The sequence below is a fragment of the Canis aureus genome, chromosome 21 (assembly GCF_053574225.1).
Source record: "Canis aureus isolate CA01 chromosome 21, VMU_Caureus_v.1.0, whole genome shotgun sequence".
Taxonomy (NCBI): domain Eukaryota; kingdom Metazoa; phylum Chordata; class Mammalia; order Carnivora; family Canidae; genus Canis; species Canis aureus.
In genome coordinates this window covers 49,833,063-49,856,993 of record NC_135631.1, presented here as the reverse complement: position 1 = coordinate 49,856,993, position 23,931 = coordinate 49,833,063, and the positions used below count along the sequence as shown (strand labels likewise).

Genomic DNA, 23,931 nt, shown 5'->3' with positions numbered 1-23,931 from the left:
CCCCCGCCCCCGCCCCGGCGCGTCCGGACGCTCTAGCCCGCGGGGACGCCGCGCCGGAAGTCTCCGCTGCTCCTCGCGGGGCGGGCCGGCCTGGGGGCGCGCGTACCCGCACTTCCGCCCCCGGAAGGAAGGCAGGAGCGCGCTTCCTGCGGCGCGCGGTTGCGGCCCGGAAAGGTCAGCGCCCCCGCGGCTCCGAGCCTCGCGTTCCTTTCACCCTCGGAGACGTTTGTCGCCGCAGCCTGCACGGTTGCGTGTGTGTGTGTGTGTGTGTGTGTGTGTGTGTGCGCGCGCGCGCGACGGGGCTGCCGGCGGGGGTCTCCTCCCGGGGCTTGGTCGCGGGGGCAACCCGCCTGCTGCCTGCGTGGTGTCGGGGCCCCTGTGGGCGCAGCGCCCTAGGAGGCTGCAGGGGGCTGCCGGGGGCTGCAGGAGGCTGCCAGGGGCTGCAGGAGGCTGCCAGGGGCTGCAGGGTGCCCCCCTCGCCCGCCTGCCCCGGGGTTCGGGGGTTCGGGGCCGCCAGCAGGTGGCCCTGCCCCGCCCTAAGCTGCCCTACCCTGCCCTGCCCTACCCTGCCCTACCTAGCCCTGTCCTACCCTACCCTGCGCTGCCCTGCCCTACCCTGCCCTACCCTGCCTGGCCCTACCCTACTCTACCCTACTCTACCCTGCCCGGCTGGCCCTGCCCTACACTGCGCCGCCCTACCCTACCCTACCCTACCCTACCCTGCGTGGCCCTGCCCTACACTGCGCTGCCCTACCCTACCCGGTCCTACCCTACCCTACTCTACCCTGCGTGGCCCTGCCCTACACTGCGCTGCCCTACCCTACCCGGTCCTACCCTACCCTACTCTACCCTGCGTGGCCCTGCCCTACACTGCGCTGCCCTACCCTACCCGGTCCTACCCTACCCTACTCTACCCTGCGTGGTCCTGCCCTACACTGCGCTGCCCTACCCTACCCGGTCCTACCCTACCCTACCCTACTCTGCGTGGCCCTGCCCTACACTGCGCTGCCCTACCCTACCCGGTCCTACCCTACCCTACTCTACCCTGCGTGGCCCTGCCCTACACTGCGCTGCCCTACCCTACCCTGCCCTACTCTACCCTGCCAGGCCCAGTCGGCCCTGCCCTACCTTGCCCTACCCTGCCTGGCCCTCCCCTCCCCTGCCCTACCTGGCCCTACCTGGCCCTGCCCTACTCTACCCTACTCTACCCTGCCCGGCTTGGATGGCCCTGCCCTGCCCTACCCTACCCTGCGTGGCCCTGCCCTACACTGCGCTGCCCTACCCTACCCTGTCCTACCCTACCCGGCCCTACCCTACCTTGCCCTACCCTGCCCGGCCCTGCCCGGCCCTGCGTACCTGAGAGCACATTTGTGAAGAGTGGGGCGTCCCCTCTGAGCGGTGGAATCGGGCACTTTGTTGATGGTCCTGAGTTACAACCCTGTGAGGAAGACCCTGCCTCGATGATCATAGAGAAGAATTTTCTGACAGTTGGTCATGGTGACTTTAGTCCCCATCACTCTTGAATTCCATGCAGGGTTCTGACAGTAGAAATGACTAGATTGTTGGAGACAAGGACATACGAGCATGTGTGAGCGTCAGTCGGTGTGTCGTGTATAATATTAAAAATCCGTAGATTCTTACACTTTGATACTTGCTCCTTGAATGTTCCTCATTCTTACTTGTGCTTTATTTCTAAGGCACTTTTTTCCCCCTCTATTTCACATTTGCATAGAAGTAACAAACCGGGCAGCCCAGGTGGCTCAGTGGTTGAGCATCTGCCTTTGGCCCAGGACGTGATCCCGGGGTCCCAGGATCCAGTCCTAGGTCGGGCTCCCTGCATGGAGCCTGCTTCTCCCTCTGCCTGTGTCTCTGCCTCTCCTCTCTGTGTATTCTTGTGAATAAATAAAATCTAAAAAAAAAAAAAAAAAGTTAACAAACCTCTGCTTAAACTCTGCACATAGAAAATCCATCTGATCGTGTTATTCCCATGCTCACAATCTTACCGGCCTTCCTGTTGATTCAGGGCAATGCGGATTCCTTAGCCCGGCTTCCAGACCTTTCAAGGTCTCCTTGCTGATGCTGAGTTTTTCAGTCTCCTTTGATGGAAAATACGCCAACACACACACCATATGCTCCAGCTACAGTATGTAGCAATTTCATTACTTTGGGTGTGACAAAGTTTTGCAATGGTTTACCTGCCTTTTGAAGTTTATTTTTCCATTTTGTCAGTTTATTGAATTCCTATAATTGCCAGGGACTGTCCTAAGAGCTAGGGATACGCTAGAAAGAAAATCCTTTTAAGAAGTAACAGCTTAATTGAGATAATAGTTCACATACCTGTAGCATTTACCTGTTTAAAATATACATTGAGTTTTAGTATATTTACAAAGTTGTGCAGTCTGTAATCAATTTCAAAGTATTTTCATCACCCCGGAAAGAAGCCTTGACCCATGAGGAATCTTCTGATTTTTTCCCCTACTCCCCCGAGCTCCTACCCCTATGCAGGTACTAATCTGCTGTCTATATATATGCCTATGCAGGCATGTTGTAACTTGTATCAGCGCTTCATTCCATTTTACTGCTAAATAGTATCTCATTGTATGGATATACTACCCTTTATCCATTGGTCCGTTGGTAGACCTTTGAGTATTGGCCATTATGAATACCGCTGCTAGGAACGTTCATGTCCAGGTTTTTGTGTAAACATCATCATGTTTTCATTTCTCTTGGGTATATACCTAAGATTAGAATTGCTCAGTCATATGGTAACTCTATGTTTCACATTTTGAGGAACTGCCAGACTTTTCCAAAGTGTCTATTCTGTTATATTCTGATTGGCGGTATATGAAGGTTCTAATCCTTTCATGTTGTCGCCAGCACTTGTCATTACCTGTTTTTTTTGTCTTTTAAAGATTTTATTTATTTATTCATGAGAGACAGAGAGAGGCAGAGACACAGGCAGAGGGAGAAGCAGGCTCCATGCAGGGAGCCTGACTTGGGACTCGATCCCAGGTCTTCAGGATCACGCCCTTGGCTGAAGGCCAGTGCTAAACCGCAGAGCCACCTGGGCGGGTAGCCTTAGATTACTTTTTAAGCAATTACTGCAACCAACGTGGGGTTCAGACTCACAACCCCGAGATCAAGAGTTGCATGCTCCACTGACTGAACCAGCTAGCTACTCCTGTAAGAGTTCTTTGTATATTCCAGGTCCTGTATCAGACATGTGACAAGTCTTGTAGATTGTGATATAATTCTTTTAAATAAAAATCACATGAGGTTAATTTTTACTCTTCTTGGAGACCAGGTTATAGGTCTGAAGGGGTGATGCAGAGAGTGAGTTGAACCATAACTGTTATGTGTAGAAAAGACCAGGCCCAGGAAAACATGCTGTCAAGAACCTGTGAGCAGCATTTTATTTTTATTTTTATTTTTATTTTTATTTTTATTTTTATTTTTTTAAAGATTGTATTTATTTATTCATGAGAGACCAGAGAGAGAGAGAGAGAGAGGCAGAGACACAGGCAGAGGGAGAAGCAGGCTCCATGTAGGGAGCCTGACACAGGACTCAATCCCGTGACTCCAGGATCACGCCCTGGACTGAAGGCGGCGCTAAACCGCTGAGCCACCAGGGCTGCCCACAGCATTTTAATAGTTGAAAAATGGAGCAGGGGGGAACCAGTTTATGTAATTTGTCCATTCTCTATTGAGTTTTGTCTTTTCCTTATAGATTGGTAGAAGTTCTTTGTGTAGAGATATTAACCCATTGGCTGCTAGATATGTGGCAGATATTTTCAGTCTATTTGCCTGTTAACTTTGTTTTGTATTTCTTACTATACTAATGTTTTGCATTTTTGTGTTGTCAGGACTGCCCATCTTTTCCTATAAAAGGCTTCCGGGTGGCAGTTTGGGCTGCTGTTGTTAAATCATGGGAGTTATGGAAACTGACACTGCTTAGTGTGATGTCTGAGTCCCTGATACTATAGTTAGCTTTATAGTTTCATCGTTTCAGACACTGGTGTCTCTCCACCCTCTGCCTTGAAAAATATACTATAACCTGCTTTGTTGGTTCATTTAATTTTGTATTTCATTTAATTTTGTTTTTCAGATAGACTCCTAGAAGCTATTTGCATATTCTCTTACTCATTTTTAATACATTGCATTAGATTTGCGAGAGTCATATTGGACAAATAGTAGGTACTTAACTTATACCAGCAGAAGTTTATTTGAAGGTTTTTGTGTGCAGGGCTTGAATGTAAGTATGCTGGTTCTATATTGATTGGGGCATGCTGGAGATAGTAGTTTAATAAAATCCTGATAAAATTATTTTCATACTTTTCTCATTGGATTAAAGGTAGTGGTAATAAAAGTATTTTTAGGATCTCTGAACATTTTGAGAAACTGAGGAAAGCTATATAACACAGCTCCCTAGAAAAAGTTGCATCTCTATTTTACATACGATGCCCAAGGCCTCATTATCATCCTTTGGCCTGATTTGTTAGAACTCTGTGTGTTTTGACTTGGTGTTTGTTTGCTTCAGAGTTTTTGTTTTTGTTTTTTTAATTGTGGTAAAATGTACATTTCATGAAATCTAGCATTCTAAACATTTTTACTGTACAATTCAGTGACCTAGGTGCATTTATATTATTATGCAGCTATCACCACCATCCTCTCCAGAGCTCTTATCTTCCAAACTGAAACCTTGTTCTCATTAAATAATAACACCATAGTGCCCCTCTCTCCGGTTGTTGACAGCCACCATCCAATTTTTGTCTCCGAGTTTGACTATTCCAAGTAACTCATGTAAATGGAATCATACGGTATTTGTTCTTTTGTATCTGTTTATTTCATGTAGCATGATGTCTTTAAGGTTTATCCATGTTATGTTGCAGAATTTCCTTTTTAAGGCTAAATGATATTTCACTGTATGTGTATATCACATTTTATTTACCTATTAGTAGACATTTGAGTCATTTCCATCTTTTGGCTTTTGTGAATAGTGTTATGAGCATTGGTACGCAGATACCAGTTTGTGTTCTTTTGGATGTGTACCCAGAAGTGGAATTACTGGATCATAGAGTAATTCTCTGTTTAACTTTTTGAGGAACTACACGTATGTTTCAGTGATTTTTGTCCTTTACACAAAATAGGGAATTTAACAGAACTGTGTGTTTTAAGCATATATTATCACGTTTACCTTTCTATAAATATAAATTCAAAGGGCTGTCTCCTAATTGAAGCGATATAGAAGTTTTTGTCTTAGGACGTGGGGCTCCTTGAGCTTATTAGAATGATTAGAATTCAGACTAAATGAAAGGTTTACCTCAATAGTTTCCCAAATCCTAAACTTCCTTATAATCTATACTGTTTTTTTCCCCCTTAATTCTGTGTTTTTAATGTTAGAGGGTAAGTTACCCATCATGGCAGACTCTAAAATGGAGGTGATTTTGCATACTTGTATAGTTCCGAAGATTTGAATCTGTTAATCTGTTATTATTCTGCTGTTCTAGGTGGATACTTTGGCAGTTACTCTGGTATGCTGTGAATATTGCTGCTTTTGACAGGTAAGTTTTCCTCCCCCAGTGCAAAAATACCCATGATATTTATCAGTGAAGAATGAGAAGTTGCTGTTTATTGTGGGGTATGGGCTGTAACAATGATGAGGGACTATTAAACAGGAGTTTATGAAAGCTGTTGCAATTGGAAGGAGAGGGTGTTAGGGATGGTCTAGCAGGCAGCCAACAATTTATATTTTCTAAGGTTTGGTTGAACTATACTGTTGTCTTTTTTTCTGCATTTCCCCATTGGTCACAGTTATTCAGAGGGATCTCAATTTCCCACAAAAATTTACAATTCCAACGTCAGGGGAATAGCTGAAAAAATAATGGTACAGTGATAAATAAAATTTCATTCTTTTGCATGTAGCTTTCCAATTTTCCCAGTACCAGTTTTCTCTACTGAAGAGACTGTTGTTTCCCCATTGTGTGTTTGTGCCTCTTTTGTTGCATACTGATTTACCATGTAAGTATGATTTTATTTTTGTGCTCATTTCTGTTTCACTGTTTTTGTGCAAGTACCATACTGTTTTGATTACTATAGCTATGTAATATAGTTTTAAATCTGAGACTGTGATACCTCTAGCTTTATTCTTTATCCAGATTGCTTTGGCTTTTCAGGGTCTTTTGTGGTTCCATACAAATTTTGGAATTATTTGTTCTAGTTCTGTGAAAAATATTATTGGTATATTGTTGGGGATTGCATTGAATCTGTAGATTGCTTTGGGTGGTATGGACATTTTAACAAGATTAATTCTTCCAATCCATGAGTGTGGAATTTTTTTTCATTTTTTTGTGTCCTCTTCAATTTCATTCACCTATTTCTTACAGTTTTCATAATATAGGTTTTTCACTTCCTTGGATAAATTTTTTCCTCAGCCTCGGTATTTTATTCTTTATGATGAATTGTAAATGGGATTTTTTTCTATAATTTCTCTTTCTGCTAGAAGTGCAACAGATTTTTGTATATTAGCTTTGTGTTCTACAATTTTACTGAATTCATTATTTTAATAGTTTTGTTTGTGTCATCATAGGGATTTCTGTATGTAGTATGTCAGCTGCAAATAGTGACAGTTTTACTTCTTTACCAGTTTGGATGCTTTTTGTTTATTTTTCTTGCCTAATTGCTGTGGCTAGAACTTCTAATACTATGTTGCATAAACGTGGCAGGAGTGGGCCTCCCTGTCTTGCTCTTGATCTTAGAGAAAGAGCTTTCAGCTTTCACCATTGAGCATGGCGTTAGCTGTGTGCTTTTCAGAAATGGACTTCATTATGTGGAGGTATGTTTCCTCAATTCCCACTTTGTTGAGGGTTTTGATCATGAATGGCATATGCCTTTTCTGCTTCTATTGAAATGATTGCATGATTTTTGCCTTTCATTTTCTGAATGTGATGCATCATTGTTGATTTATTTGTGGATATTGGAGCATCCTTACATCCCTGGAACAAATCCTACTTAATCATGATGAATAATCATTTTAATGTATTGTTGAATTCAATTTACTAATATTTTGTTGAGGATATTTGTATCAGCTCATCAAGGATGATGTTTGTAATTTTTTTCTTTTTTTCTTGCTGTCTTTCTTTTTTCTTTTTTTGCACTGTTTGTCTGGTTTTGGTATAAGGGTAATGCTGGCCTTAAAAAATGAATTTGGAACCATTTCCTCCTCTTTGAATTTTTTTTTTTTTAAGATTTTATTTTTCATGAAAGACACAGAGAGAGGCAGAGACACAGGCAGAGGGAGAAGCAGGCTCCATGCAGGGAACCTGATGCGGGACTTGATCCCAGGACTCCAGGATCATGCCCTGGGCTGGAGCCAGGCACCAAACTGCTGAGCCACCCCAGGATCCCTCTCTTTGAATTTTTGGAAGAATTTGATATTTAAATGATTATAGAATTCACCAGTGAAACCATCTAGTCCTGGAATTGTTGGGAGGTTTTTGATTAATGATTCGGGTTCATTACCAGTAATCAGTCTGTTTGGATTATTTATTTCTTCCTGATTCCATTTTGGAAAACTGTGATTTTAGGTATTTATTAATTTCTTCTAGGTTGTCCAATTTGTCAGCATATATTTATAATAGCTTAATAATCCTTTATGTTTCTGTGGTGTGGGTTATGACTTCTATTTCATTTCTGATATTATTTTAGTCTTTTTTTAAAAATTTTTTTTTAATTTTTATTTATTTACTTATGATAGTCACAGAGAGAGAGAGAGAGAGGCAGAGACACAGGCAGAGGGAGAAGCAGGCTCCATGCACCGGGAGCCTGATACGGGATTCGATCCCGGGTCTCCAGGATCGCGCCCTGGGCCAAAGGCAGGCGCCAAACCGCTGCGCCACCCAGGGATCCCAGTCTTTTTTTTTTTTTTTCTTGATGACTCTGGGTAAAGGTTATCAATTTTGTTTATCTTTTCAAAGAACCAGCTCTTGGTTTCATTGTTCTTTTCTATTTTTTTTTAAGACTTTACTTCATTTATTTTCAAGCTAATCTTTATTATTTCCTTTCTTTTACTAACTTTGGGCTTTGTTCTTTTTCTATTTTCTATTTTTTTTTTCAGTTCAAAACGATTTTCTTTTTTTTTTTTTACCTTATTAAAATTTACCCTCATTTTGCGAACATGTAGTATAACACTCAGTGCTCATCCCATCAAGTGCTTCTATTTTCTTTATGTGTACAGTTTTATTGTTTCTTTGAAATTTTTCTTGTTTTTTGAGATGGGCCAGGCCTATATTGCTATAAACTTCCCTCTTAGTACTGCTTTTGCTGCATTCCAAAGATTTTGAACCATTGTGTTTCCATTTTCATTTGCCTCAGGTATTTGATCCCTCTTTGTTTTCTTTGAGACCCATTGTTTGTTTAGTACCATGTTTAGCTTTCATGTGTTTGTGTTTTTTCCAGTTTTCTTCTTCTTATTTCCAGTTTCATACTCTTGGTCAAAAAAGATGCTTGAATTTCTCAGTCTTCTTAAATATTGAGATTTGTTTTGTGGTGTAATGTAGGATCTATCCTGGAATATGTTCCACATGCATTTTAAAAGAATGATGGGTCTTGTTTTTTATCTATTCAGTTACCCTTTGTCTCTTTTTTTTTCTTTTAATTTTTATTTATTTATGATCATCACACACAGAGAGAGGAGAGAGGCAGAGACATAGGCAGAGGGAGAAGCAGGCTCCATGCACGGGAGCCCGATGTGGGACTCGATCCCGGGTCTCCAGGATTGCGCTCTGGGCCAAAGGCAGGCGCCAAACTGCTGCGCCACCCAGGGATCCCTACCCTTTGTCTCTTAATGGAAAATTTAGAGGGTTTACATTTAAAGTGATAATTGATAGATATGTACTTATTGCTATTTTAATTTTTTTCTGGATATTTTCTAGTTCTTCCGTTCTTCTCTTGCTCTCTTCCTTTGTGGTTTGATGAGTTTTTTTTTTTTTTCTTTTTGTGAGAACACTTTTTTTTTCTTTAATTTGTTTTATTTATTTATGATAGTCACAGAGAGAGAGAGAGAGAGAGAGGCAGAGACACAGGCGGAGGGAGAAGCAGGCTCCATGCACCGGGAGCCTGATGTGGGATTCGATCCCGGGTCTCCGGGATCGCGCCCTGGGCCAAATGCAGGCGCCAAACCGCTGTGCCACCCAGGGATCCCTGATAAGTTTTTTTTTAGTGGTATGCTTTAATTCATTTCTTATCATCTTCTGTGTATGTACTGTTTTTGCTTAGTGGTTTTCATGAAGCTTACATGTAAAAACATACTTATGACAGTCTATTTTAAGTTGATAACAAGTTTAAATGCATTCTAAAGGCCTACATTTTTACTCTTTCCCTTATGATTTGTGTTTTTGACTACACATTTTATGTCCCATTATTTTGTGTATTTTTTAAGTAATGTAATTACAGTTATTTTTACTATTTTTGTCTTTTAGTTTTACTACTAGCTTTATAAGTGATTAATCTTCTACCTTTACTACATAACTACTTTTCTCAGTGAGATTAATACTTTCATATGTTTTCTTTTTAAATTAGTGCCTTTTATTTTCAGCTTAAATCTTTTTAACATTTCTTGTAAGGCCAGCTTAGTGACAGTGAACTCTCTTAGCTTTTGCTTTTCTGGAAGACTTTTTATTCTTCCTTCAATTCTGAATAACTTTGCTGGGTAGAGTATTCTTAGTAGGAAATGTTTTTCTTTTAGCACTTCGAACATTATTTGGCACATCTTGCTGGCCTGTAAAATCTGCTGATAGTATCGTGGTTCCCTGTTGTATAACAAATTATTTTTCTTTTGCTCCTTTTAGATTTTCTTCTTGTCTTTAACCTTTGACACTCTAATATGTCTTGATGTGGATCTCTTTGGGTTTCTTTTATTCAAAACTCACTGTGCTTCATGGATCTGGGTGTTTCCTTAGGTTACAGAAGTTTTCAGCTATTATTTCTTCAAATAAATTTTTTGCCCCTCTCACTCTTTGTTTTCTTTCTGGGACCCTTACAATGCACATTCTAGTCTACTTGATGTTGTCCAGAAGTCCCTTAAGGTACCTTTACCTTTTTTCATTATTTTTTCTTTTTGCTGCTCTTAGTAGGTGAGTTCCTCTGCCCTGTCTGCAAGTTGACTAATCCTTTCTTCTGTTTTATCTAGTTTGATGTTAAACCTCTGTAGTATATGTTTCCGTTTAATTTAGTGTATTCTTTAATTCTGTGGCTTCTTTTTGGAATTTTTCTACGTTTTCTACCTCTTTGTTGAAATTCTCACTGTGTTCATCCATTCTTCTCCTGAGTTTGATGAGCATCTTTATGACTATTACTTTGAGCCCTTTATCAGATAAATTACTTATCTCTGTTTTTATTAAGTTTTATTTCTTGTAGTCTTATCTTGTTCTTTCATTTGGAGCATATTTTGTCTTCTGTTTGCTTAACTGCTTAACTCTGTGTTGGTTTCTATACATTAGATGAAACAGTTACTTCTCTCAATCTCGAAGTGTCAGCCTTGTGTAGGAGACGAACCTTATTGTTCAACCTTTGCCCTCGGTCATAGTTTTATCTCAAACCTTTGTGATTGCCCAAGTAGCTTATTTTATTCTTAGTAGCTCCGAGTAGTTGAAGGTATTTAATACCAGTGTGCCAAAGGGGAGGACCTCAGTCAACACCAAGATTCAGATGTTTGGAAGCCAGACCCTCAGGCAGCAGCTTTTAAAATATCCAAATATCCATAATCCTGTAAGACCATTACTGTAAGCCCTGTTGGCTACCAGAGCCATGCAGTCTGAAGGTGTCTACTTGCCAAGTCACAATAAGTGGGACTCAGATGAATGTGAACTTTCTGGGAAATACTAGTGAGCTGTAGAAAGGCATAGGGAGAGTGCAAAATTGATGTCCTCAGCCTGTTTCTTAAGAGTACTTGTGTGGCCTTCAGATGTGTGCCAAACTTGAAGCTCCAGGACTACCAAGTAGGCCTTTCATGAAAAGGTAAGGGGGTATGTTTCAGTTTGCTTTCTGGGTAGTGCCCTGGGGGTGGTAGCCTGTCAAGAAATGTTTCCAATTATTATGGTCCTGTGGAACCTACAAAATGCAAGTTCCCATTGCCACCATTTCTTTCAGAAATTCACAAATTTCCCCACACACTTGATTATGAATAAAAACATTTTGTTAGTGATGTCTTCCAACAGATGGCAGTGTGGTACTGTAATAGGACATATTAACAAAGATCGTACTGCTTCTTGTTAGCTGAAAAATAATTGCTTTAAGTTTTTACTTCAGAAAAACAATTAGGAATTTTTTAACTTAAGTTTTTAAAAAATTCCAGTTGGTTATATAGAGTGTTGTATTAGTTTAGGTGTACAATATATTAATTCAACAGCTCCATACATCACCCTGTGCTCATCTTGACAAGTGTACTCCTTAATCCTCATCATCTATTTAACCCATCCCCCACCGACCACTTCTCTGGTGGTCATCAGATTGTTCTCTATAATTGAGTTTGTTTCTTGCCTTGTCTCTCTTTCTCCCTCTTTTTTTCTTTCCTTTTTCCTTGTTTTGTTTTTTAAATTCCACATATGAGTGAAATCATGTATTTACCTTTCTCTGATTTATTTCACTCAGCGCTGTACTCTATATCCATGTTGTTACAAATGGTAAGATTTTATTCTTTTTTATGGCTGAATAGTTTTCCATTGTGTGTATATGTGTGTGTGTATGTATACATATGTATGCCACATTTTTATATATATGTAAATTTTCGTTAGCTATTTATCAATTGTTGGACACTTAGGCTGCTTCCATATCATGGCTGTTGTAAATAATGCTGCTATAAATATTGGAGTATGTGTATCCCTTTGAATTAGTGTTCTTCTATTTTTTGGGTAAATACCCATTAATGTAATTGCTGGATTTTTAACTCTTTGAGGAACCTTCATATGGTTTTCCAGAATGGCTGCACCAGTGTGCATTCCCACTAACAGTGCAAGAGGGTTCCCTTTTCTTCACATAATTGCTGATTGCTGTGAGGTGATGTCTCATTATAGTTTTGGTTTGTATTTCCCTGATGGTGAGTGATGTTGAACACCTTTTCTTGTGTCTGTTGGCCATCTGGATATCTTCTTCAGAGAAATGTATGTTGATGTCTTCTGTACATTTAATTGGATTATTTGTTTTTTGGATGTTGTATTTTATGTAAGTTCTTTATAAGTTTTGGATACTAACGCTTTATTGGATATGTCATTTGCAAATATCTTCTCCCATCTGGAGGTCACCTTTTAGTTCTGTTGATTGTTTCCTTCACTGTGCAGAAGCTTTTTAATTTGATATAGTTTTGGGCAGCCTGGGTGGCTCAGTGGTTTAGCGCCGCCTTCAGCCCAGGGCCTAATCCTGGAGACCTGGGATTGAGTCCCACATCAGGTTCCATGCAGGGGAGCATGGAGCATTTTTTTTACTTTAAAAAAAAAATTTGATATAGTTCCAAAAGTTTATTTTTGTTTGTTTCCCTTGCCTCAGGATACATATCTAGACTACAGGTGTTTTATCTCTTGGTTAGGTTTATTCTTAGGTATTTACTATTTTTGATGCAATTATAAATAAGGTTGTTTTCTTAGTTTCTCTTCTTGCTGCTTCTTTATTGGCCTACAGAAGTATAACAGGTTTCTGTACATTGTTTTAATATCCTGCAGCTTTACTGAGTTTATGTTCTAGCACATTTTTTAAAGGTTTCATTTATTTATTTATGAGAGACACAGAGAGAAAGGCAGAGACACAGGCAGAGGGAGAAGCAGGCTCCCTGTGGGGAGCCTGATGTGGGACTCGATTCGGGGACCCCAGGATCAAGCGCTGAGCCAATCACCACTGAGCCACCCAGGCATCCCTATGTTCTAGCACTGTTTTGGTAGTCTTTAGGCTTTTCTCTGTATAGTGTCATGTCATCTACAAAGAGTGGAAATTTGACATACTGATTTGAAATGAAAGAAATTCCTTTCATTTCTTTTTGTGTTTTGATTGCTGTGGCAAGGACTTTCAATACCATGTTGAATAAAAGTGGTGAGATTAGATATCCTTATCTTGTTCCTGAACTTAGAGGAAAGCTCTTAGTTATTCCCTATTAAGAATGGTGTTTGCTGTAGGTTTTTCATATATGACTTTTATTATATTGAGGTATGTTCCCTCTAAACCTATTTTGTTGAGGGTTTTTATCATGAATGGATGCTGTTTTTTATCAAATGCCTTTTCTGGGTCTATTAGAAATGAACATATTATTATCTTTTCTCTTATTGATGTGTGATATATCACATTTATTAATTTCTGTATATTGAATCATTTTTACCATGCAGAAATAAATACCACTTGATTGTGGTGCACGAATGATACCTTTCAATGTAATTTTGAATTCATTTTGCTAGTATTTTATTTAGAATTTTTGCATCTAAGTTTATCAAGGATATTGGCCTGTAGTTTTCTTTTTTTTAGTGGATTCTTTATCTGGTTTTGGTATCAGGGTAATGCTGGCCTTATAGAATGAATTTGGAAGTAGGAAAACAATTAAACATTATTAGCATTTAACCCCCAAAATCTTTATTTTGGATCTATTCTAAAACAGTTTATTCTTGTAATATCCCCAGCAAAGTAATAGATAAGAGTATTCCTCAGTGCTTTTATATTTATTTTCAAATGGCATACAATGTTTGCAAAGTTGTAAGTTAACTTTTTCTTTAACATTAGACTTTTGTGGCAAAAATAACTGCAGTCTTATGAACGAATCTGTATTATAGGTTCTTATCCAATGGGACTTCAGATGTTTTGTATTCTAGTCTTCTCAATCACATGTAGGAACCCCATTCATAACATCCCTCATAGTTGGTGGTGTTAATTAATCAACAAATGGAGCAGATACAGAAGAAAATTAGAGATTTTTTGCCAGCATCCTGAGTTTGAAGCTTTAATGGAGATTCTCAGTTAGAAATGAAGAAGTGGAGCTTGTGAGACAGACATTCATGCTTAGATGACTCAATAGGTTTTCAAACCTTACCCACCCAAAAGGGGATTCCTTCTTTCCTTACTCTTCTGGCAACTTATATCTGGCAGTATATACTTCCCTGGAGACTGAGACCATCATTTATCCAAATGCTCACACAAGATATCTGGGATCATCTTTAAGACCTCTCAATATTCTTTTGATTCCTTTTAGGTAGAATTTCTCAAATGTAGTCCTATCTATTTCTATCATCCTACTCCAAACTACTATTGTCTCTTACCTGGATGCTACTTCCTTATTGGTTTACCAAAATATATTAGTAACTCCATTTAATTTTTCACACAGAAGAACTCTCAAGGTCCATTGAGAGTTTGGTATGTATATATGACATATACATATGTGATATATCATAAATACATAAAACATATATCGTTTTTCACACATATATACCATATGGAAATGGTATGTATGTAACATATATATTTTAGGAATACATATGTGTAATATACGTAACCACATATATTTCACATGTATAACCCAAACATGTCACATGTATGTGCCATATATATGTATAAAAGGTGTGTGTATATATATACATATATACATATACACATATGTCAAAGTTTCCTTATCCATTCATTTATTGATAGACACATAGGTTGTTTCCATGTCTTGGCTATTGTGAATAATACTGTAATGAACATAAGAGTGTGGATATCTCTTTGACATAGTGATTTTATTTCCTTTGGATATATACCCAGAAGTAAGATTGCTGTATCATATGGTAATCCTATTTCTAAGTTTCTGAGGAATCTCCATATTTTTTTCCATAGTTCTGTACCAATTTATATTTCCACCAAAAGTAAACAAGGGTCCACTTTCTCCACATCAGTTGGTTGCTTTTTATTTTTGGTAATAGCTAATATAACAGATGTGAGCTTATATTTCATTGTGGTTTTGATTTCCATTTCTTTGATGATTAATGATGTTGAGTATCTTTTCATGTACCAGTTAGCCATTTATATGTTTTCTTTGGAAAAATGTCTGTCCAGGTCCTCTGCCCAGGTTTTAATCAGATTACTTGCTTTTTGCTGTTGAGTTGTATGAATTTCTTATATATTTTGGATATTAATTTTTATCAGATATGTCATTGGCAAATATTTTCTCCCATTTTGTAGATTGCCTTTTCATTCTGTTTTGTGTTTGTTTGCTGTGCAGAAACTTTTTAGTTTGCTATAGCCCCATTTATTGATTTTTTTTCTTTGTTGCTTTTGGTGCCATATTTTCAAAATCATTGCTAAGAGTAATATTAAGGAACTTTTTCACTTATAACTTTTTCTAGGAGTTATATGGCTTACAGTCCTACATTTTTTACTCCATTTCTGAATTAATTTTTGTAAGATAATTTTCTGATTTCATTCTTTAGCATGTGAATATGAATTTCCAACAACATTTATTAAAGAGACTATTAGTTGGTCATATATGTGTCAATTTATTTCTGGGGTCTCTCTTTTGTTCTGCTGGTCTGTGTTTCTGTTTTTATGCCAGTACCATATTGTTTTGATTACTATAGCTTTGTAAAATACTTAGAAATCAGGAAATTTGATGCCTCCGGATTTGATTTTCTCTCACAGGGTTGGTTTGACTATTTGGGTCTTTAGTAGTTCCATATGAATTTTAGAATTTTTTTTGGAATTTTTAAAAAATATTTTATATGTTTGGGGGAGAGAGAGAGAGAGAGAGGTAATGAGAGAGAGTGTGAGCAGGGGCAGAGGGAGAGAGAGAAGCAGGCTCCCTGCTCAGAAGTGGGGCTTGATCTCAGGACCCTGGGATCATGACCTGAGCCAAAGGCAGACACTTAACCGACTGAGCCACCCAGACACCTTTGCCATTGGAATTTTATAGGGATTGCATTAAAACTATAGATGGCATTGGTTAGTATGGCTATTTTAACATTATTAAATCTTTCAATTCATGAAATCAGAGTATATTTCCACTTATTTGTGTCTTCTTTCATTTCCTTCATTAGTGTCTTATAGTTTTCAGAATACAGATCTTTTGCCATCTGGTTAAATGTAGTTCTAAGTATTCTGTTATTTTTGGTGCTATTATAAAGGAGATTGTTTTCATTATTTCTTTTTTAGACATTTTATTGTGAGTTTATAGAAATGATATTGGTGTTTGTATGTTGATTTTATATCTTATAACTACTGAATTTGTTGGTTAGTTTTAACAGTTCTTTTGGTGCAGTCTTTAGGATTTTATATATATATATATATACAAATTTATATATATATGTTATATATATATAAATATAAGATCATGTCATCTGCAGGGAGAGCAATTAGCTTCTTTTCTGGCTTGGATGCCTTTTATTTTTTTCTTGCCTAATTGCTCTGGCTAGGATTTCCAGTACTCTGTTGAATATAAATGATGAAATTTGTCTTGTTCTTGATCTTAGAGGAAAAACTTTCAGTATTTCCCTGTTGAGTATGTTATTAGCTGTTGGATAGTCTTTTTTTTTTTTTTTTTTTTTAAGATTTTATTTATTTATTCATGAGAGGCACAGAGAGAAAGGCAGAAAGACAGGCAGAGGGAGAAGCAGGCTCCCTGCACAGAGCCCGATGCGGGACTTGATCCAGGACCCTGGGATCATGACCTGAGCCAAAGGCAGATGCTCAACCACTGAGCCACCCAGGCATCCTGCATAGTCTTTTATAGCCTTTATTACATTGATGTACATTCCCTCCCCACTCTCTTTATTGAGTGTTTTTATCTTTAAAGGATGTGGAATTTTTGTCACATACTTTTTCTACATCTGTTATGATGATCATGTGATTTTACATGCTCATTCTGTTAAATCATATTGATTTGCAGATACTTAAGCCATCTCTGCATCTCGGGGTTAACTCCCACTTGATTGTGGTATATGACCTTTTAATGTACTATTGGATTTGGTTTACTAGTAATCATTTTGGGAATTTTTGCATCATATACATCCCATAATCTTTTTCTTATAGTGTCCTTATCTGGCTTTGGTATCAGGATAATGCTGGCCTCCTAAAATGAGTTTGTGAGTGTTCCCTTTCCTGTTGTTTGCAAGACTTTCAGAAGGATTGATGTTCATTCTTTATCAAATGTTTGGCAGAATTCACTATTGAATCCAGCTGATCCTGGCTTGTTGTTAGGAGTTTTTGGTTAGTGAGTCAGTCTCTGAATTATTCATTTTTAGTCTGTTCAGATTTTCTCTTTGTTCATGATTTCAGGCTTGGTAGGTTGTATGTTTCTAGGAACTTTTCCATTTCATCTAGGGTATCCAATTTGTTGGCATATAATTTGTTGGTTGTATACTTTGTTGCTTTTATAGTAGTTTCTTTTGATCATTTATGTTTATGTCGCGTCAGATTTAATGTCCCCTGTTTAATTTCTGATTTTATTTATTTGAATCTTTTTTTCCCGAGTCTGCTAAAGGATTGTGGATTTTGTTTATTTTATGAAAGAAAAAAAAAACAAAAAAACAAAACCAACCCTCAGTTTTGTTGGCCTTTCTTTGTTTTTCTGGTCTCAGTTTTATTTATTTCTGCTCTCACCTTTATTATTTCTTTCAGCTGCCAACTTTAGGCTTAGTTTGTTCTCTTTCTAATTCCTTGAGGTGTAAGGTTGGGTTATTTTTGAGATCTTTATTTTTTGTTAAGGTAGGCCTTTATTGCTATAACCCTTCATCTTATAACTGCATTTATCAAATCTCATGAATTTGGTATGTTTCCTTTTTCATTTGTTTCAAAATACTTTTGATTTCCCTTTTGACTTCTTTTGTGACTCATTGGTTGTTTAGGAATGTGTTGTTTGTTTAATTCCCACACGTTGGTGAATTTTCCAGTTTTTCTCCTGTCATTGATTTCTAGTTTCATGCTATTTTGGTCAGGAAAGATATTTGGTGCGACTTCAATCTTGTTATCTTGTTAAATTTTTTTTTTAATTTTTTTAAAAATTTATTTATGATAGTCACAGAGAGAGAGAGAGAGAGAGAGAGAGGCAGAGACATAGGCAGAGGGAGAAGCAGGCTCCATGCACCGGGAGCCCGACGTGGGATTCGATCCCGGGTCTCCAGGATCGCGCCCTGGGCCAAAGGCAGGCGCTAAACCGCTGTGCCACCCAGGGATCCCAAATTTTCTAAGACTTCTTTTTGACCAGTTATATGATCTGTCTTGGAGTATATTTTGTATGTACTTGAAAAAAATGTGTATTCTCATGCCTTTGAATGGAATGTTCTGGAAATGTCTGGGAGGTTCATTTTGTCTAATGTATAATTCAAGTCCAAGGTTTCCTTACTGGTGTTTTGAGTAAGTTATCCATTATTGAAAGTGGGGTATTGAAGTCCTCTGCTGTTGTTGTATTTTTATTTATTTAGCTGTTCATATGTGTTAATATTTGCTTAGTATATGTAGATACTTCATTCGTGGGTACTTATGATTGATATATCTTCTGGTGAATTTTTTTTCCCTCTGGTGAATTGATCCCTTTATTATTATGTAACCTTTGTCTCTTCAACTTTTGAATGACAGTCTCTCTTCTCTGAAATAAATGTAGTTACTCTTACTCTCTTGGTTTCTATTTGCAAAGAATATCTTTTTTATTCCTTCATTTTTTTAGCCTATGTAAGTACCTAAATCTGAAGTTTACCTTTTATATATATCAATCACACAGTTGGTTCTTGTTTTTACCTGCTCTGTCATGCTATGCCTTTTGGATGGAGAATTTAATCCAAGTACAGGCAAAGTAATTATTAATAAGTAAGGAATATTAATGTGATCTTACCATTTTCTTGCTGTTTTATAATGTTCTCATTCTTCTGTCTTCCTTTGGGAATTGATGATTTTCTCTAACTTTCATTTCCTTATCTTTATCTTTTGTCTATCTGCTACAAGGTTTTGCTTCTTGGTTACCATGCCATTTACATAAAACATCTTGTAGATACAGTAGTCTATTTTATGCTGATAACTGTTTTTAAATATTTATTTATTTATTTATTTATTTATTCATTCATTCATTCATGAGAGACACACACACAGAAAGAGAGAGAGACAGAGAGGCAGAGACACAGGCAGAGGGAAAAGCAGGCTCCATGCAGGAAGCCCAACGCGGGACTCGATCCCAGGTCTCCAGGATCACACCCTGGGCCGAAGGCGGTGCTAAACCACTGAGCCACCTGGGCTGCCCTGATAATAACTTTGAACACATACATAAACTACATTTTATCCCTTTATCTTTTCTTTTGATGTCACAATTTATAACTAATTTACAAATTATTGTAACTATAGTTATATTTTTGTCTTTTAACCTTTATTTTGGAGTTAGTTGGTTATTATATCCATATATTACAGTGTTAGAATATTCTAAGTTTGAGTTATACTTACTTTACCAGTACATGTGTTCATTTTACTAAATAGCATCCTTTCATTTCAGTTTAGAGAACTCCTTTCAACATTTTTTGTAAGGCAGGTGAGGTGGTGATAAACTCAGCTTTTGTTTGTCTGGAAATGTCTTTATTTCCTTCATTTATGAAGGACAGCTTTGTTGGGTAACATGTTCTTGATTGTAATTTTTTTTTCTTTTAGTATTTTGAATATATCATACTACTCTTTCTTGGCCTGTAAGATTTTTGCTGAGGAATTTGCTAATAGCCTTGTGAGGTTTCATTGTAATTGAGGGTTTTCCCAATTCTTTCCCTTTGAGACAGATTTATTTTAATATGTCTTGGAGAAGGTAATTTAGGATTGAACTTGGATGTCTAAATTTTTTCTCAGATTTGAGAAATTCTCAGTTGTTATACCTTTAAGTAAGCTTTCTGTCCTTTCCCCCCTCATTTCCTTTTGAGACTGCAATGGTATGTAGACAATTTCTCTTAATGGTATTCTGTAGTTCACATGGGCAGCCTTCACTCTCTTTTACTCTTTTATTTGTTCTACTCTTACTGATAATTTCAAAAGCCCTGCCTTCTATTTCACAGGTTTTTTCTTCTGTTTGATCCATTCTTCTGTTGATACTCTCTATTGTATTTTTTTTTCATTTCATTTATTGTATCCTTCAGCTCCAGAATTTGTGTGGTTCTTTTTTTATGATTTTTACCTTTCTATAGAGTTCTAATATTTTGGCCCATTTCTTAATTCCACTGAATTGTCTTTCTGTGTTTTCTTGTAGTTCACTGAACTTCCTTAAAACAACTATATTTGGGATCCGTGGGTGGCGCAGCGGTTTAGCGCCTGCCTTTGGCCCAGGGTGCAATCCTGGAGACCCGGGATCAAATCCCACGTCGGGCTCCCGGTGCATGGAGCCTGCTTCTCCCTCTGCCTGTGTCTCTGCCTCTCTCTCTCTCTCTGTGTGTGACTATCCTAAATAAACAAACAAACAAACAAAAAACTATATTTAATTTTTATTGGTTAAGTTGCTGATCTCAGTTTCTTTGGGTTCAGTTATTGGAAAATTATTGTATTTCTTTTGTGTTTTTATATTCCTTAATATTCACATTTTTTCTTTTTTTCTTTTATAAATTTAAATTCAATTTGCCAACACCCAGTGGTCATCATATCATGTGCACTCCTTAATGCGTATCACCAAGTTACCCCATTCTCCCACTCGCCTCCTCTTCCACAATCCTTTGTTTCCCAGAATTGAGAGTGTCTCCTGATTTGTCTTCCTCTCTAATTTTTCCCCACTTGGTTTCCCCTCCTTCTCTTATGGTCCCTTTCACTATTTCTTATATTCCATATATTCATATTTCTTCATGTCTTGCATTGCTGTCTTTACATTTGAAGAAGCTGGGGATCCCTGGGTGGCTCAGCGGTTTGGTTCCTGCCTTTGGCCCAGGGCGCAATCCTGGAGTCCTGGGATCTATCCGCATCGGGCTCCCGGCATGGAGCCTGCTTCTCTCTCTGCCTGTGTCTCTGCCTCTCTCTCTCTCTCTCTGTGTGTGTATGTCTATCATAAATAAATAAAAAAATCTTTTAAAAAAATGAAGAAGCTGTCACCTCTTCCAGTCTTTATTCCTGGTTTTGGGAGAGAAATATCTTTTTCAGTCCTGTATGGGATTTAGTCTTCTCAGACCTCTTCTATGAATACACTTGCTCCACACTTCGTCCTCCCTCTTGTGGCAGAATTCTTAAGTTTCTATGCCTTCTCTCAATCCTGCAAAGCTGGATTAGATGATACCAGCTTCCCTTTTGCTAGTGATGCTGAATGTTTAAGTTTGTGGTTTCTCCAAGACTGGCTTTCCAGGCATGCTCACCTGCAAAAACTTGTTTTAGCTGCCATAGGGAGAATGCAGGGTGCTTTGCACAGTGGTGTGCTTCTATGGGTGAGGTATGTGGAGCACTGGGGGTGCCCATTGATCAGCTGCAGGAACTGTAGGCAAGGCATCCCAAGCAGCTGAAGGGCATGCCTCTTTTTGTTAAATTGAAGAATAATTGATATACAATATCTTATTATTTTCAGGTGTACATAATAGTGATTTGATACTTCATGTGTTACAAAATAATCTCTAAAAATCTAGTTACCATCTGTCAGTATACAAAATCATTAGGATGTTATTGACTGTATACCTATGCTGTACTTTTAATCCTCATGGTTTATTTTTTTTTATAACTAGAAGTTTGTACTTTTTAATCCTCTTAATTTATTTTGTCCACGCCTCTTTGGTTGCCAACAGTATGTTTTCTGTATCTATTAGTCTGTTCTTTCATTTGTTGTGGGTTTTATGTGTGTGTGTGTAAACTCCTACAGTATTTGTCTTTGTATGACTTATTTACTGATTATCATACCTGCTAGGTCCATCCATGTTGTTTCAAATGTTACAATTTTGTCCCTTCTTATGGCTGAGGAATATTCCTCCCCCCCCCCCCTCTCTCTCTCTCTCTCTCTCTCTATATATATATATATATATATATATATATGTATATCCATCCCATCTTTTTATCCAGTTATCTGTTGATGAGCATTTACATTTCTTGCATACCTTGGAAATTACAAATAATGTTTATTGACCATAGGGATACTTATATATCTTTGGGTTGTGTTTTCTTTCTTTCTTTCTTTCTTTCTTTCTTTCTTTCTTTCTTTCTTTCTTTCTTTTTTTAAGAATTTATTTATTTATTCATGAGAGACACAGAGAGAGAGGCAGAGACACAGGCAGAGGGAGAAGCAGGCTCCTCTTGGGGAGCCTGATGTGGGACTTGATCCTGGGACTCTGGGACCACACCCTGAGCGGAAGGCAGATGCTCAACCACTGAGCCACCCAGACATCCCTGGGTTGTGTTTTCTTTGGACGAATACCCAGAAGTGGAATTGCTGGATTGTGTAATAGTTCTATTTTTAAGTTTTTGAGGAACCACCATACTGTTTTCTATAATGGCTGCATGAATTACATTCCCAACAGTGTATGAGGGTTCTTCTTTCTCCATATTTTCACTAGCACCTGTTATTTTTGTCTTTTAGAAAATTGCCAATCTGAAAGGGTAAGGTGATAATTTCACTGTGGTTTGATTTGCATTTCTTTGATTAGTAAGATTGAGCATCTATTCATGTACCTCTTGGCCATCTGTGTATCTTCTTTGGAAAAATGTCTGGTCATGTACCCAATCTTTTTTTAAATTGAATTATATGTTTTTTGGGTGTTTAGTTGTATAAGTTCTTTATGTACTTTGAATACTAATCCTTTTTCAGACATATGATTTGCAAATATCATTCAATTTTTTATTTTATTTTAATCTATCATTCGATAGATTATCTTTTAGTTCCGTTGACTGTTTCCTTTGCCGCTCAGAAGCTTTTTATTTTGATGTAGTCCCCAAAATTTATTTTTACTTTTGTTTCCCTTGTATCAGAAGACATACCTAGCAAAATGTTCTTATAGCTGATGTCAGAGAAATTAATCCCTGTGCTTTTTTACTAAGACTTTTATGGTTTCAAGTCTCACGTTTCGAATTTATTTTTGTGTAGGGTGTAAGGAAGTGGTCCAGTTTCATTCTTTTGCATGTAGCTGTCCAGTTTTCCCAACATGATTTATCTTTTTCCGATTGTGTATTCTTGCCTCCTTTGTCAAAAATTAATTGAATGTATAATCGTGGGCTTATTTCTGGGTTTTCTGTTCTGTTTTTTTTATCTATGTGTCTGTTCCTGTGCCAATACTATACTGTTACTACAATTTCGTAATATAACTTCAAGTCTGGAATTGTGATACCTCCACTTTGTTTTTTCAAGATTGTGTTGACTGTTCAATCTTTTACATTTCCATATAAATCTTAAGATTATTTACTTTCTGTGAAAATACCATTAGCATTTTGATAGGGATTGCGTTGAATTAGTAGATTGCTTTGGGAGTATGAACATTTTAACAATATTCTTTCAATCCAGAGCATGGAACAACTTTCCATTTATTTGTGTCATCTTCACTTTGTCTCATCAATCTCTTAGAGTTTTCTGTTTACAAGTTTATTCCCTGCATGGTTAAATACACTCCTAATTATTTTATTCTTATTTTTGGAATTGTAAATGGGATTGTTTTCTTATTTTCTTTTCCTAGTAGTTTCATATTAGTGTATAGATATGCAACAGATTTTTGTGTATGGATTTTGTATTCTGCAGCTTTACTGAATTTATTTGCTCTAGCAATTTTTTTGGTGAAGTCTTTAGAGTTTTCTTTATATCATGCCAAGTATCATGCCAATTAGTGACAATTTTAGTTCTTCCTTTCCAATTTGGATGCCTTTTATTTTTTTCTATTGCCTAATTGCTCTGGCTAGTGCTTCCAATACTGTGTGATTTTCTCTTTTGATTATCTATCCATTTGTGAAAGTGAGGTATTAAAGTTCCTACTATTACTGTATTGTCTATTTCTTCCTTAGGTCTGTTGATATTTTCTTTATATATTT

The 23,931-nt window shown here is 37.8% G+C and overlaps 2 protein-coding genes across 8 annotated transcripts in view; one reads left to right on the top strand and one right to left on the bottom strand.

Annotated features, from left to right (window-relative positions):
* BLVRA (biliverdin reductase A) overlaps positions 1-1,383 on the bottom strand; it is a 77,745-nt gene extending 76,362 nt beyond the window's left edge. Inside the window, exon 1 of the mRNA XM_077864134.1 lies at positions 1,357-1,383. Within this exon, the coding sequence (XP_077720260.1) occupies positions 1,357-1,368 (12 nt within the window). The 5' untranslated portion in view covers positions 1,369-1,383. The remainder of the gene's footprint in view (positions 1-1,356) is intronic.
* COA1 (cytochrome c oxidase assembly factor 1) overlaps positions 1-23,931 on the top strand; it is a 72,725-nt gene that overhangs the window by 342 nt on the left and 48,452 nt on the right. For 4 of the 7 annotated variants that reach the window (XM_077864146.1, XM_077864142.1, XM_077864144.1 and 1 more), the window contains exons 1-2: positions 66-174; positions 5,508-5,561. The gene's annotated coding sequence lies outside the window, so the exon portion shown is untranslated. Of the gene's footprint in view, positions 1-65; positions 175-5,507; positions 5,562-10,960; positions 11,014-23,931 lie in introns of those variants that run through there. The other 3 variants (XM_077864145.1, XM_077864140.1, XM_077864141.1) reach the window with 3 other exon arrangements.